The 15,894-nt window shown below is 43.1% G+C and overlaps 1 protein-coding gene across 1 annotated transcript in view; it reads right to left on the minus strand.

Moving 5' to 3' along the window:
• Nucleotides 1–2,036: 2,036 nt before the first annotated feature.
• The window catches only part of npr3 (natriuretic peptide receptor 3), a 39,900-nt gene continuing 26,042 nt past the window's right edge, over nucleotides 2,037–15,894 (minus strand). The window contains exons 4-8 of the mRNA XM_063018030.1: nucleotides 9,423–9,558; nucleotides 7,089–7,183; nucleotides 5,107–5,227; nucleotides 3,284–3,368; nucleotides 2,037–2,192 (exon numbers count right to left, since the gene is read on the minus strand). Of these exons, the coding sequence (XP_062874100.1) occupies nucleotides 2,084–2,192; nucleotides 3,284–3,368; nucleotides 5,107–5,227; nucleotides 7,089–7,183; nucleotides 9,423–9,558 (546 nt within the window). The 3' untranslated portion in view covers nucleotides 2,037–2,083. The remainder of the gene's footprint in view (nucleotides 2,193–3,283; nucleotides 3,369–5,106; nucleotides 5,228–7,088; nucleotides 7,184–9,422; nucleotides 9,559–15,894) is intronic.

Below are 15,894 nucleotides of genomic sequence, written 5' to 3' on the forward strand. Positions count from 1 at the left end.
AAATGAAGTGAAATCTCAGGTTCATTCTGTTTGCAATCAAATAAAAGTCAAAGTAAATGTAAGAAACTCTGTGTTTTTTTATTATTTGCATTTTCCACGCTGTCTCAACTTTTTCTGATTTGGGGTTGTATTTCTGTTATTAAAATCAAATCCATATTTTTCAACCGACTGGCTGAGAGTCTCATTCATATCAACATCGCGTTTGACTGTGATACAGTGTATCACAAAAGTGAGTACACCCCTCACATTTCTGCAAATATTTCATTATATCTTTTCATGGGACAACACTATAGACATGAAACTTGGATATAACTTAGAGTAGTCAGTGTACAGCTTGTATAGCAGTGTAGATTTACTGTCTTCTGAAAATAACTCAACACACAGCCATTAATGTCTAAATGGCTGGCAACATAAGTGAGTACACCCCACAGTGAACATGTCCAAATTGTGCCCAAATGTGTCGTTGTCCCTCCCTGGTGTCATGTGTCAAGGTCCCAGGTGTAAATGGGGAGCAGGGCTGTTAAATTTGGTGTTTTGGGTACAATTCTCTCATACTGGCCACTGGATATTCAACATGGCACCTCATGGCAAAGAACTCTCTGAGGATGTGAGAAATAGAATTGTTGCTCTCCACAAAGATGGCCTGGGCTATAAGAAGATTGCTAACACCCTGAAACTGAGCTACAGCATGGTGGCCAAGGTCATACAGCGGTTTTCCAGGACAGGTTCCACTTCGCCAGGGTCGACCAAAGAAGTTGAGTCCACGTGTTCGGCGTCATATCCAGAGGTTGGCTTTAAAAAATAGACACATGAGTGCTGCCAGCATTGCTGCAGAGGTTGAAGACGTGGGAGGTCAGCCTGTCAGTGCTCAGACCATACGCCGCACACTGCATCAACTCGGTCTGCATGGTCGTCATCCCAGAAGGAAGCTGACGCACAAGAAAGCCCGCAAACAGTTTGCTGAAGACAAGCAGTCCAAGAACATGGATTACTGGAATGCCCTGTGGTCTGACGAGACCAAGATAAACTTGTTTGGCTCAGATGGTGTCCAGCATGTGTGGCGGCGCCCTGGTGAGAAGTACCAAGACAACTGTATCTTGCCTACAGTCAAGCATGGTGGTGGTAGCATCATGGTCTTGGGCTGCATGAGTGTTGCTGGCACTGGGGAGCTGCAGTTCATTGAGGGAAACATGAATTCCAACATGTACTGTGACATTCTGAAACAGAGCATGATCCCCTCCCTTCGAAAACTGGGCCTCATGGCAGTTTTCCAACAGTATAACGACCCCAAACACAACCTCCAAGATGACTACTGCCTTGCTGAGGAAGCTGAAGGTAAAGGTGATGGACTAAACCCAATTGAGCACCTGTGGCGCATCCTCAAGTGGAAGGTGGAGTAGTTCAAGGTGTCTAACATCCAACAGCTCCGTGATGTCATCATGGAGGAGTGGAAGAGGATACCAGTAGCAACCTGTGCAGCTCTGGTGAATTCCATGCCCTGGAGGGTTAAGGCAGTGCTGGATAATAATGGTGGTCACACAAAATATTGACACTTTGGGCACAATTTGGACATGTTCACTGTGGGGTGTACTCACTTATGTTGCCAGCCATTTAGACATTATTGGCTGTGTGTTGAGTTATTTTCAGAAGACAGTAAATCTACACTGCTATACAAGTTGTACACTGACTACTCTAAGTTATATCCAAGTTTCATGTCTATAGTGTTGTCCCATGAAAAGATATAATAAAATATTTGCAGAAATGTGAGGGGTGTACTCACTTTTGTGATACACTGTATGTCTGGCTGCCGGTCTGTCGTGTAGCTAGAACCAATAAAGACGAATCCCTCCATGAGGGATTTAATTGAACGAAGACCAGTAAGCAGCCCAACTTAACTACTACACTTTCCTGAGTTTACCAAAGTCAAGAACGTCAACATTTGTAATAAAAAAAAAAAAAAAAACACTACATTATGTCATACAATGTTTCAGGACTCCTGGGATTGTGTAAGTCTTTGGACGCGTCTGATACACACCTTTCCCAGCAGTGAACTTCTTTAATTTGTGCGTCTGTGTGTCAGAATCTATGCTGCTGAGAAGTTGGATCTGATGGAGTCTTCTCGTAATTGACGATGTTTGCCGTCACACGGTTCCTGTCGTGTTCTCCTCTCGATGGTTATCCTGTAATTCTTCCTAAACATAAAAGAACAAGTAAAAATTTATTAATGACATGTTTGTTGTGATAGTTTGAGTAGTTACAGAGACGTACTTATAATTTATAAGGACACCTGCGGGGGCTAACAAAGCATGCAGAGAAACAGATGGACTACAGTCAGTAATTGTAGAACTACAAAGTGCTTCTATATGGTAAGTGGAGCTGATAAAATAGACAGTGAGTGTAGAAACAAGGAGGTGGTTTTATTGTTATGGCTGATCAGTGTATATTCTCAGTTGTTTGTAAATGTTTAGCGAGTATGTTACATTGTTTCAGTTACGAATTTATTTTCATCTGTCTGTCTGTCTGTCTGTCTAGCTGAGAAAGGGGGAAAAACTCAAAGCGAGGGCAGAACAATCGTCTTAAAATACACTGTATTTTACTGTCGTACATAAACTGAATCTCCCACAATGCATGCCGATTTTATGACCTGCAAAGTGATGTTGAGAAATATTTACATAATATAAATAATCCCAAAATGTACAAGAAGAGAAAATTGAACATAACAAATTTAACTAATTCGAATTCTAAACCAATAACACTTTAGTAAACATTGCATATGTGTTACTTAACAGCATGGGCACATTTTTTACCAAAAGAAAGAGTTTTAAAGACGGATATGTAGGGCCCGCTCAGGTGGCGCAGCGTTAAAAACGCTAGCACACCAGAGCTGGGATTTTGAATACATCGTATCAAATCTCAGCTTTGCCATCCGGCTGGGCAGCTACATAAACGATGATTTGCTGTTGTTCACAGGGTGGGACGAGCCTGTGCAAGTACGACCTCTGCTGGCTGATTGATGGCGTCTGTGCAAAGTTGGGGAATAATGCTGATCAAGGTGTGGCTCTCCGTGCACAAAGCTGATCTGCATATAAACTCGCTTCGTGCAGGTTAAAAGATGCAGCCGGCTACTGCAGGGGGCGTGTGTCAGTTGCGAGGCTCCTCAGTCAGCAGTGGAGGGTTGTATCGGTAGAGGTGAAGCGTAATGCAATCAGGGTAATTGGATACGACTAGATTAGGGGAGAAAATCAGGGAAAAAGATTGAATATGAATATGTGTTAAATTCTACCTGAAAAAGTAGAACGCCAGAAGTAGCGCCGTTCCGAGAAGTCCTCCAACTATGATTCCAGTCACTGCTGATAATCCTAGTCCACCTGCTTAGGAGACAAAATGAAGTTATTAGTAAGGAATATTACATTTGTATTCCACCAATTACAGATTACTTGATTATTAGTTTAACATTTTAACATTTTGTGATCATGAGTCTTAAATAAAAGTAAACATTTGCTTATACACCGAGCAGCCATAACTATTAAAATAGTCAGGACCCCCACAGGACCACTACAGAGAAGGTATTATTTGGGTGGTGGATCATTCTCAGCACTGCAGTGACACTGACATGGTGGTGGTGTGTTAGTGTGTGTTGTGCTGGTATGAGTGGATCAGGAACACCTGACTGTCACTGCTGGACTGAGAATAGTCCACCAACCAAAAATATCCAGCCAACAGCGCCTCGTGGGCAGCGTCCTGTGACTACTGATGAAGGTCTAGAAGATGACCAACTCAAACAGCAGCAATAGATGAGCGATCGTCTCTGACTTTACATCTACAAGGTGGACCAACTAGGTAGGAGTGTCTAATAGAGTGGACAGTGAGTGGACACAGTATTTAAAAAGTCTAGCAGTGCTGCTGTGTCTGATCCACTCATACCAGCACAACACACACTAACACACCACCACCATGTCAGTGTCACTGCAGTGCTGAGAATGATCCACCACCTAAATAATACGTGCTCTGTGGTGGTCCTGTGGGGGTCCTAACCATTGAAGAACAGCATGAAAGGGAGCTAACAAAGCATGCAGAGAAACAGATGGACTACAGTCAGTAATTGTAGAACTACAAAGTGCTTCTATATGGTAAGTGGAGCTGATAGAATGTACAGTGAGTGTAGAAACAAGGAGGTGGTTTTAATGTTATGGCTGATCAGTGTATACACTCCAATATTTTTCGTTTGTCCACAAATTTTTGTACCAGTGGCTACAATTTACGTCATCACGGTTCTCACTAGCAGGTGGGTTCAGACAAAACTGTGACGAAAGAGGGACGTAAGGGAATGAATGGGGTCACCTGGTTGTCCCAGTTACCTCTATCTATTTAACCTGTAGTATTTCTGTCATGTACGCTGTTCCCTAAATTGTGTTTGACAGAATGATGGTCTGTTTAAATCTGACCTTTTTGTTTATGTTGCTGATTTTGTAAAACTGTCCGTTTATTAATAAACCGCCCAATCCGTCCAGTCCAATTTCCTCCCAATCTAGTCATATCCAATTACCTAATTGCATTATGCTTCCTCTCTACTGATGTTGATCTCCACATCTGATTGACTGACACATGTGCAGTACCCGACTGCATCTTTTCACCTGCACAAGTTCATACGTGGATCAGCTTTGTGTATGGAGAGCCACACCCTGATCAACTCATTATTCCTCGACTCTGTGCAGGCGCCAGCAGTCAGCCAGCAGAGCCGGACCAGGGTTCCTCATAACTGGTGCACTTATGACATCCGCTGGCTGATTGCAGTCAGCCAGAAGAGGTCATAATTGCATCAGTTATGAGCAGCCCCTTATTGCAGTGGTCCCTAACTACCGGGCCGTGTACTGTTATTTAGCCTGTTACTGTCTTATTGTCCCACCTAGGTGGAAGCAGCGTCTCGTTTACATCATTTGTGAGCAATATTATTAAATCCTCCCTTCCTCGCCGGTCTGTGAAATTATATCTTATATGAAACCGGTCCGTGGTACTAACACTGGCTTTATACAACTACTTTAAGGGGACTTAAGCATTCTCAATGTAAACGAAACACGTATAGGTAAAGCAACAGAGGTAATTTACATGATTGGTCAGTGTGTTCTGGAACCGAAGGTCTCGGCGCTCCTCGCAGAGTGAACCGTTCACTGTTGAAGCCTGGCAGGATCTGAAAACTTCCATTGGTGCCGAAGAAGTTCATGACGGTCTGAGAAGACAGAAACGCAAAGTATTGTTTTTAAAGTATGGCCACATAATTCAGACTTCGACATCTTGGACATTTTGTCTAACTGATTGCTAGTGTAACCGAGCATCTGCTGAGTTTACTGAATTTATGAAGAAACAAGTAAACTGTACCTAGACAAACTATCGGAAGCATAATACTTTACTGGCTTGTTCTTTTGAGGCGCAGCACAGACTACACAGAAACGAACACATTGATTATGGAATCCCCAAAGAGACAAAATGCACTCAATATGTGTATTCACTCACCCATCCAAATCATTGAATTCAGGTGTTTCAATCACTACCATGGCCACAGGTGTATAAAACCAAGCACCTAGACATGGAGTTTGCTTCTACAAACATTTGTAAAAGAATGGGTCGCTCTCAGGAGCTCAGTGAATTCCAGCATGGTACCGTGATAGGATGTCACCTGTGCAAGTCCAGTATTCCACAGTCGACTGTCAGTGGTATTATAACAATGTGGAAGCGATTGGAAACGATTACAACTAAGGCCACGTAAAATGACAGAGCGGGTCAGTGGATGCTGAGGCGCATAGTGCGCAGAGGTCGCCAAATATCTGCAGATTCAATCACTACAGACCTCCAAACTTCATGTGGACTTCAGATTAGCTCAAGAACAGTGTGTAGAGAGCTTCATGGAATGGGTTTCCATGGCCGAGCAGCTGCATCCAAGCCTTACATCACCAAGCACGATGCAAAGCGTCGGATGCAGTGGTGTAAAGCACGCCGCTACTGGACTCTAGAGCAGTGGAGACGTGTTCTCTGGAGTGACTAATGAAGCTTCTCCGTCTGGCAATCCGATGGACGAGTCTAAGTTTGGCAGTTGCCAGGAAAATGGTACTTGTCTGACTGCATTGTGCCAAGTGTAAAGTTTGGTGGAGGGGGGATTATGGTGTGGGGCTGTTTTTCAGGAGTTGGGCTCGGCCCCTTAGTTCCAGTGAAAGGAACTCTTAATGCTTCAGCATACCAAGAGATTTTAGACAATTTCATGCTCCCAACTTTGGGATGAATTAGAGCGGAGACTGCGAGCCAGGCCTTCTCATCCAATATTAGTGCGCTTCTTGAAGAATAGTCAAAAATTTCCATAAACACACTCCTAAACCTTGTAGAAAGCCTTCCCAGAAGAGTTAAAGCTGTTATAGCTGCAAAGGGTGAGCCGACATCATATTAAACCCTATGGATTAAGAATGGGACGTCACTCAGGTTCATATGCGTGTGAAGGCAGACGAGCGAATACTTTTGGCAATACAGTGTATATCAAACATCCTCAGCAGCAAAGTACACCACTAACTTAATTGCCGTATAATTGCTAGGATTACCTCATATAGCATATTGTGCAGACTGTTACACTATGTAGGGCATTGGCACGGCGGGATATTCCGCTAGCGCAGCAGCGCTGGGATTGTGAACCCCCATAAACTCTCAGAGTTTGAATCTCAGCTCTGCTACCGGTTGGCTGGGCGCCCCCTTACATGCACAATTGACAGTGCCTGCAGCAGACAAAACTGGCCACTAGTCTGGTCGGTGGGAAAACACAGGACAAAAAAAATGGGGTGGGGTCTTCGATGCTGTGTAAGGACCTGGTTGGTAGTTCGAGCCGCCTGTACAGAAGATCAGAGTGTGACTCTCCATACACGAGACTGGCCTTACGTGAAAATCCACTGAATTATGGTCTCGGAAGGAGCATGTCTGGCAAATATACCCTCCTCTGATGCACTACTACTGAATTATAGACTATACCTCAATCTGTAAAGTTGATTATGTCAACAAACGATATTATATCCATGTATGTATTGGCATGTTCGTCTATGTATTATTATTACCTCATATGTCCCAGTTTCTTGGTTGGTCATGCTTATAACCGAGAAATCTCCATTCCGGTCGCCGTTGGCATCTATTGACACCTGGCCAGCGATCCCTGTGTGGCAGAATGCAAGGAATGTGAGAATTAATTAGGCAAAATAGTCAGACATTCCAAGGAAAACACCAGCGAGGATTGAGAAACTTCCAGTGGGCGAAACGGCGCAGGAAATCTCATCTGCCTCCCCTCGATTATGTTGGCACGGTCTCGCCGAGGTGGTAATTTCATCCCCGCGTCCGTGTTCCCGGATTCTTGACATTTTTAAAATATTATTTCATTTGATGAGAAAACATGACCCTTGTTCCTGATGATTCCCGCAGAACAAAACATTATTATATCGTGATTGGTTCTGGCACCGAGCTCGACGGAAACTGCGCTGGCAGCAGACACGGCTGTGCACCTACTTTGTAAGTGGAGTAATTTAAGTTATTTAAACGTTGTAAGGTGAATTCTGCATCTCTACTTGACACGTTTCTTACATTTACTTTGACTTTTATTTTATTGCAGACAGGATGAACCTGAGATATTTCATGTTTTATCTGCTTAACTTCATTTCATTTATTAATAAACATCCATTCCTGCATTTCAGGCCTGCAACACATTCCAAAAAAAGTTGGGACAGTAAAGCATTTACCATTTTGTAATGTTGCCATTCCTTTTCACCACACTTAAAAGACGTTTTGGCACCGAAGATACCAAGCAGGTTTTATTTTGTCCCATTCTTTCTGCATGTCTTAAGATGTGCAACAGTACGGGGTCGTCGTCGCATTATTCATTTTAAAATTCTCCACACATTCTCTATTGGGGACAGATCAGGACTGCAGGCAGGCCAGTCCAGTACCGGTACCCTCTTCTTCCGCAGCCATGCCTTTGTAATGTGTGCAGCATGTGGTTTTGCATGGTTGTCTCTGGAAAAGACTTGAAGGCAGCACATGTTGCTCTAAGATCTCAATGTACTGCATTAATGCTGCATCACAGAAGTGTAAATGACCTTTGACAAGGCCACTGACACAGCCCCATACCATGACAGACCCTGGCTTTTGGACTTGTTCCTGATAACAGTCTGGATGGTCCTTTTCGTCTTTGGTACGGAGCACACGGCGTCCATTTTTTCCAAAAAAAGACCTGGAATGCTGATTCATCTGACCACAATACATGTTTCCACTGTATGATGGTCCATCCTAGATGCCTCCAAGCCAAGAGACGTCGACGCCGCTTCTGGACATGGTTAACATAAGGCTTCTTTTTTGCACAGTAAAGTTTTAAGTGGTATTTGTGCATGTAACTCTGTATTGTAGTGCTTGACAAAGGTTTGCCAAAGTAATCCCTCACCCATGTGGTTATATCAGCTATTGTTGAGTGGTGGTTCTAGATGCAGTGCCGTCTGAGGGATGGAAGATCACGGGCGTTCAGCTTAAGCAAATTCCTCCTGATTCCTTGAATCGTTTAATGATATTATGCACTGTGGAGGGAGAAATATGCAAATCCCTTCTAATCTTTCTTTAAGGTACATTGTTTTTAAACATTTCAATCATTTTCTCTCACATTTGTTGATAAACTGGAGATCCTCTGATCATCTTTGCTCATCAGAGACTCAGCCTTTCCTGGATGCTGCTTTTGTACCAAACCATGAGTATGATCACCTGTTTGGAATCACATCATTATTTAGTTTTTTCACCTCATTACTAGCCCTAAATTGCCCCCGTCCCAACTTTTTTGGAATGTGTTGCAGGCCTGAAATGCAGGAATGGATGTTAATTAATAAATGAAATGAAGTTGAGCAGATAAAACATGAAATATCTCAGGTTCATCCTGTCTGCAATGACACAAAAGTCAAAGTAAATGTAAGGAACACTGCATTTTTATTTTATTTGCATTTTCCATGCTGTCCCAATCAAAATAACACTAAAAAACACATCTAGCATTAATTAAAAGTCTTGATGTAAAGCTCTTTTGACTGTGGACAGTATTACCACAAAGAGCTGCATTTTTGTGGTTCATGTATTGAATCTAACAATCCTGACGAATTTAAGTTCAACATAAGATAAAATGTTGGGTTTTTGTCTCAACCTTGGAAATGAGAACGCTGTTCCATGTGCTTTTTAACGGGTGCAGTCCGATCAGCCCTAATTATACCGCCACAGAGAATCATTCACATTAAAAAAACACATTAAACCTATGAAAATACATGCAAAAAGTTTCTGTTCTAATTCTTTAGTCACAAAAATTGAGGAAATCATTGAAAACTCGACCCATTACACTTCTGACTGTGAATTAAAAAAAATAAATAAAATACCTTCAAATGTTCGGTTCCACATCCTACGTGTTATCTCCGTGCCGTTCTTTTTAGTGAAATTGTTTCTGACCGCCTCATCTAAGGCAAGTGCGTAGAGCAGTAGAGCATCATGGAAACCCTCCATAAACATGTTAATCTGCAAGAAATGAGACAGAAAAAGCCAAATAATTTATTAATAAAAAAAAGTCTATTCTTGACCTACTTTGACGGTTATTCCACACAAATGCAGATTCGTCTCATATTCGCACTTTGATCATGTCTTACTGCAGGGGTCTCAAGGGTACAAATTTCTTGATGAAGGGCGTCGAGTTTCAAAGATTTCGAGTTTAGGGGGTGTCAAGTTACAAGGTACCACTGTATTAAACATTCCACATTTAAAAATGTTGTGCTTAGCAATGGGTTGCCAAGTTTTGTACGCATGGATCTCTAAGACTCCTGCCTAAAAAGGGTCTGTTGCTGAGGATCAACCGGCCATGAAGACCACCCAAAGCTGAGGCGTCAAGTTTCATCAGGACTGCAGGACTTTTAATCTGATACTAAGTCAGGATACTACGTTGTTGGGTTTAAACTCGTATGGATGATTTCGAAATACGGTGGTCCCTTGTAACTCGACGTCCCCGGCAAAACCACTTTTGCGCAGCTGTACCGTTACTTCCTATGGAGGTAACGTGACCTATTGTACTACAACGAGCAAGGAACTTCATTAGTGAAGAGAACTTATGACCCGTAATAATTAAGAGAGGTTTTGTGTTCCTGTGTCGTTCTTTTAATACTTTAAGTCACTGATTCTCACAACTTCTTAGCACCCCGAGCTATAACACAAGTTTAAAAGTGAAACAGTGAGAAAGATCCAGATAAACACAGATACACGTGGAGCTTTCAGAGTGAATTTGATAGTTATTCCACACAAATGCGGATTTGTCTCATATTCGCACTTTGATCACGTCTTACTGCAGGGGGCTTAAGGGTACAAATTTCAAAGATTTCAAGTTTAGGGGGCGTCAAGTTACAAAGTACCACTGCATTTAACATTCCACATTTAAAATGTTGTGCTTAGCAATGGGTTGCCAAGTACGCATGGCTCTCTAAGATTCCTGCCTGAAAAGGGTCCGATTGCTGGTAGCCGGGTTGCTGAGGATCAACCGGCCATGAAGACCACCCAAAGCTGAGGCGTCATGTTTCATAAGACAGAGATGCTGACCCAAAAGGTGACGTCTTCCCTGGAACCTCTGGAATGTCTGTCATGGGGCGCAGCTTTATGCGCATTACAGTTCACGGTTTGCTGCCTGTTTAAATGCAGCAATCACTCTTGTTGACAATGTTACTCGCTTTATGTCAGATTATGTCAAATTAAGGAGGACTTTGTCGATTGAACCTATAAAAGGTTTTAAAAGGCGTTTCAGTGTAAAACATCGGTATCTATGAGTTCATTCATAATAAATGTAGTCCAGGTTTCGGATTTATGGTGTTATTGGATGCGTCATTAGCCAAAACAAATCTATGCGCTAAGCTTATTAGCCTCGGTGTTTTTCCCTGTATGCTTTACTTTGCCGAAGGTCCTTAGAGGCCCCAAAACGAGCAACCGCATGTCCGTTTCCTCTCTCTGGTGCAGAATTTCTCAAATGCGAATGCTGCCAGACAATCCAGCATTGATTAAAACGTCCTAACGAAATATTTATAGATTAATAACTGAGAAGACGACTAATAAAGAATCAGTTCTGACGCTGACTGTCCTGAACACTGTGATCCGCTGATTTGCTTATCTGCTCGAGATAACTGAAGTGGAACAAACATTCTGTAATAAGGTTTGGGTGTGTAACTTCGGGTCAAACGAGGCCTCTGATCTCTTTAATACCCCAGAATGAAATTTCTATACAGTGGTACCTTGAAACTAGACGTCACTTAGTTCTGAGTGGTTGAGTTTCAAGGTATTTTTTTCCCATAAGGATGTATAGGAAACCTGTTAATGGGTTCCATGGTCCTGTGGAACTGCATATACAGTGTATCACAAAAGTGAGTACACCCCTCACATTTCTGCAGATATTTAAGTATATCTTTTCATGGGACAACACTGACAAAATGACACTTTGACACAATGAAAAGTAGTCTGTGTGCAGCTTATATAACAGTGTAAATTTATTCTTCCCTCAAAATAACTCAATATACAGCCATTAATGTCTAAACCACCGGCAACAAAAGTGAGTACACCCCTAAGAGACTACACCCCTAAATGTCCAAATTGAGCACTGCTTGTCATTTTCCCTCCAAAATGTCATGTGATTTGTTAGTGTTACTAGGTCTCAGGTGTGCATAGGGAGCAGGTGTGTTCAATTTAGTAGTACAGCTCTCACACTCTCTCATACTGGTCACTGAAAGTTCCAACATGGCACCTCATGGCAAAGAACTCTCTGAGGATCTTAAAAGACGAATTGTTGCGCTACATGAAGATGGCCAAGGCTACAAGAAGATTGCCAACACCCTGAAACTGAGCTGCAGCACAGTGGCCAAGATCATCCAGCGTTTTAAAAGAGCAGGGTCCACTCAGAACAGACCTCGCGTTGGTCGTCCAAAGAAGCTGAGTGCACGTGCTCAGCGTCACATCCAACTGCTGTCTTTGAAAGATAGGCGCAGGAGTGCTGTCAGCATTGCTGCAGATATTGAAAAGGTGTGGGGTCAGCCTGTCAGTGCTCAGACCATACGCCGCACACTACATCAAATTGGTCTGCATGGCTGTCACCCCAGAAGGAAGCCTCTTCTGAAGTCTCTACACAAGAAAGCCCGCAAACAGTTTGCTGAAGACATGTCAACAAAGGACATGGATTACTGGAACCATGTCTTATTGGCTGATGAGACCAAGATTAATTTGTTTGGTTCAGATGGTCTCAAGCATGTGTGGCAGCAATCAGGTGAGGAGTACAAAGATAAGTGTGTCATGCCTACAGTCAAGCATGGTGGTGGGAATGCCATGGTCTGGGGCTGCATGAGTGCAGCAGGTGTTGGGGAGTTACATTTCATTGAGGGACACATGAACTCCAATATGTACTGTGAAATACTGAAGCAGAGCATGATCCCCTCCCTCCGGAAACTGGGTCGCAGGGCAGTGTTCCAGCATGATAATGACCCCAAACACACCTCTAAGACGACCACTGCTTTATTGAAGAGGCTGAGGGTAAAGGTGATGGACTGGCCAAGCATGTCTCCAGACCTAAACCCAATAGAACATCTTTGGGGCATCCTCAAGCGGAAGGTGGAGGAGCGCAAAGTCTCGAATATCCGCCAGCTCCGTGATGTCGTCATGGAGGAGTGGAAAAGCATTCCAGTGGCAACCTGTGAAGCTCTGGTAAACTCCATGCCCAGGAGAGTTAAGGCAGTTCTGGGAAATAATGGTGGCCACACAAAATATTGACACTTCAGGAACTTTCACTAAGGGGTGTACTCACTTTTGTTGCTGGTGGTTTAGACATTAATGGCTGTATATTGAGTTATTTTGAGGGAAGAATAAATTTACACTGTTATATAAGCTGCACACAGACTACTTTTCATTGTGTCAAAGTGTCATTTTGTCAGTGTTGTCCCATGAAAAGATATACTTAAATATCTGCAGAAATGTGAGGGGTGTACTCACTTTTGTGATACACTGTATGTTAGTCTAATGTAAAATAATTATGGCGATGCTTGATCTTGAAATGCCATATAACACAAGTTTAAAAGTGAAACAGTAAGGAAAATCCAGCTAAACACTGAGTGAAATTTACGCTTATTCCACACAAATGCAGATTCATCTCATATTCGCACTTTGATGATGTTTTACCGCACTTCTCAAGCCGAGCAAAGCGAAGTCTAGGAAGGGCATAAAATGGGGACGTTGAGTTATGAGATCAGGCACTATCTAAAACCCTGAGTGCACCCTGAGAGACCTGCTGATTTTGAACCAGGGGCTTCTTACTTTCACAGCTGTCTCAAAGTCATGATGACTTAAGGCTTCATCAACAGTGGACAGTGTTACCTATGGTGCAGCAGCTTCTAATACATGGCAGATCTGCTGCAGACCTTGGCGGTTCTTCAATTACGACTGAACAATTCAATGAAAACAAGAAAACGAACACATACATAAATCAATATCTGTCCATTTTATCAGCTCCACTTACCATATAGACGCACTTTGTAGTTCTACAATTACTGACTGTAGTCCATCTGTTTCTCTACAAACTTTTTTAACCTGCTTTCACCCTGTTCTTCAATGGTCAGGACCCCCACAGGACCACCACAGAGCAGGTATTATTTAGGTGGTGGATCATTCTCAGCACTGCAGTGATACTGACATGGTGGTGGTGTGTTTGTGTGTGTTGTGCTGGAGTTTTTAAATACCGTGTCCACTCACTGTCTACTCTATTAGACACTCCTACCTAGTTGGTCCACCTTGTAGATGTAAAGTCAGAGACGATCGCTCATCTATTGCTGCTGTTTGAGTTGGTCATCTTCTAGACCTTCATCAGTGGTCACAGGGCGCTGCCCATGGGGCGCTGTTGGCTGGATGTTTTTGGATGGTGGACTATTCTCAGTCCAGCAGTGACAGTGAGGTGTTTAAAAACTTCATCAGCGCTGGTGTGTCTTATCCACTCATACCAGCACAACACACACTAACACACCACCACCATGTCAGTGTCACTGCAGTGCTGAGAATCATCTACCACCTAAATAATACCTGCTTTGTAGTGGTCCTGTGGGGGGTCCTGACCATTAAAGAACAGGGTAAGTGGAGCTGATAAAATGGACAGTATGTGTAGAAACAAGGAGGTGGTGTTATTGTTATGGCTGATCGGTGTATATAGGGCAGTTGCAGCCTAGCGGATAAGGTACTGGATAAGTAATCAGATGGTTGCTGGTTGAAAGCCCACTTCTTAACCACCAATTGCTTAGACTGTATTCTGTAGGTTGCTTTGAGTGTCTAAGTTGCATGTTAATTGTATGTTGATTGTATTTCAAATTACTTGTATGCTTTCATGATAGTTGGAGTAAAAACGCACCAACGGTTGTTCATTCTAAAAATTTTAAACACAACACAGCTGGATTAAAGCAAATTACACACGTCAGATAACTGTGGTAATCCAACAGAGTCACCTACTGGTCGTGTGAGCTCACGAATATGGCTATGTACTCAGCAGTTTGAGTCATTTATTCTGAGGATGTCAAGCTTAGTGGGTTTCATGTAAAAGGCCCCCTGTGTAATGACGCGTGGGCGGGGAGCTTTGTCCGAGCCAAACCATGAGTGTCTTTGTCTATTATCTTCATCACCCAGCCCTGCGCTGTGCTGTCCTGTGGATAATAAAGACAGAGATGCAGTGATAGGTCGGATGTCCCTTGGGAGGAAGCATACCTGACCTTTGAAGATGTGTTCCTCCTTAAATTTACTATTTCGTAGTGCTAATAATATTGATCAAGTTGTCATTTACACTGATCAGCCATAACATTGTTTCTACACTCACTGTCAATTTTATCAGCTCCACTTACCGTTATAGTTCTTCAATGGTCAGGACCCCCACAGGCCCACCACAGAGCAGGTATTACATGGGTGGTGGGTCATTCTCAGCACTGCAATGTGACACTGACATGGTGGTGGTGTGTTAGTGTGTGTTGTGCTGGTATGAGTGACTCAGACACAGCAGCGCTGCTGGAGTTTTTAAATACCGTGTCCACTCACTGTCCACTCTATTAGACACTCCTACCTAGTTGGTCCACCTTGTAGATGTAAAGTCAGAGACGATCGCCCATCTATTGCTGCTGTTCGAGTTGGTCATCTTCTAAAACTTTATCAGTGGTCACAGGACCCTGCCTACGGGCCCTGTTGGCTGGATATTTTTGGTTGGTGGACTATTCTCAGTCTAGCAGTGACTGTGAGGTGTTTAAAAACTTCAGCAGCGCTGCTGTGTCTGATCCGCTCATACCAGCACAACACACACTAACACACCACCACCATGTCAGTGTCACTGCAGTGCTGAGAATGATCCACCACCTTAATAATACCTGCTCTGTGGTGGTCCTGTGGGGGTCCTGACCATTGAAGAACAGCATGAAAGAAGGCTAACAAAGCATGCAGAGAAACAGATGGACTACAGTCAGTAATTGTAGAACTACTAAGTGCTTCTATATGGTAAGTGTTTGTTTGTTTGTTTATTAGGATTTTAACGTCATGTTTTTACACTTTGGTTACATTCATGACAGAAACGGTAGTTACTCATTACACAAGGTTCATCAGTTCACACAAGGTTATATCGAACACAGTCATGGACAATTTAGTGTCTCCAATTCACCTCACTTGCATGTCTTTGGACTGTGGGAGGAAACCGGAGCACCCAGAGGAAACCCACACGAACACGGGGAGAACATGCAAACTCCACACAGAAAGGACCCGGACCGCCCCACCTTGGGATCGAACCCAGGACCGTCTTGCTGTGAGGCGACAGTGCTACCC

The sequence above is a fragment of the Trichomycterus rosablanca genome, chromosome 21 (genome assembly GCF_030014385.1).
Source record: "Trichomycterus rosablanca isolate fTriRos1 chromosome 21, fTriRos1.hap1, whole genome shotgun sequence".
Taxonomy (NCBI): domain Eukaryota; kingdom Metazoa; phylum Chordata; class Actinopteri; order Siluriformes; family Trichomycteridae; genus Trichomycterus; species Trichomycterus rosablanca.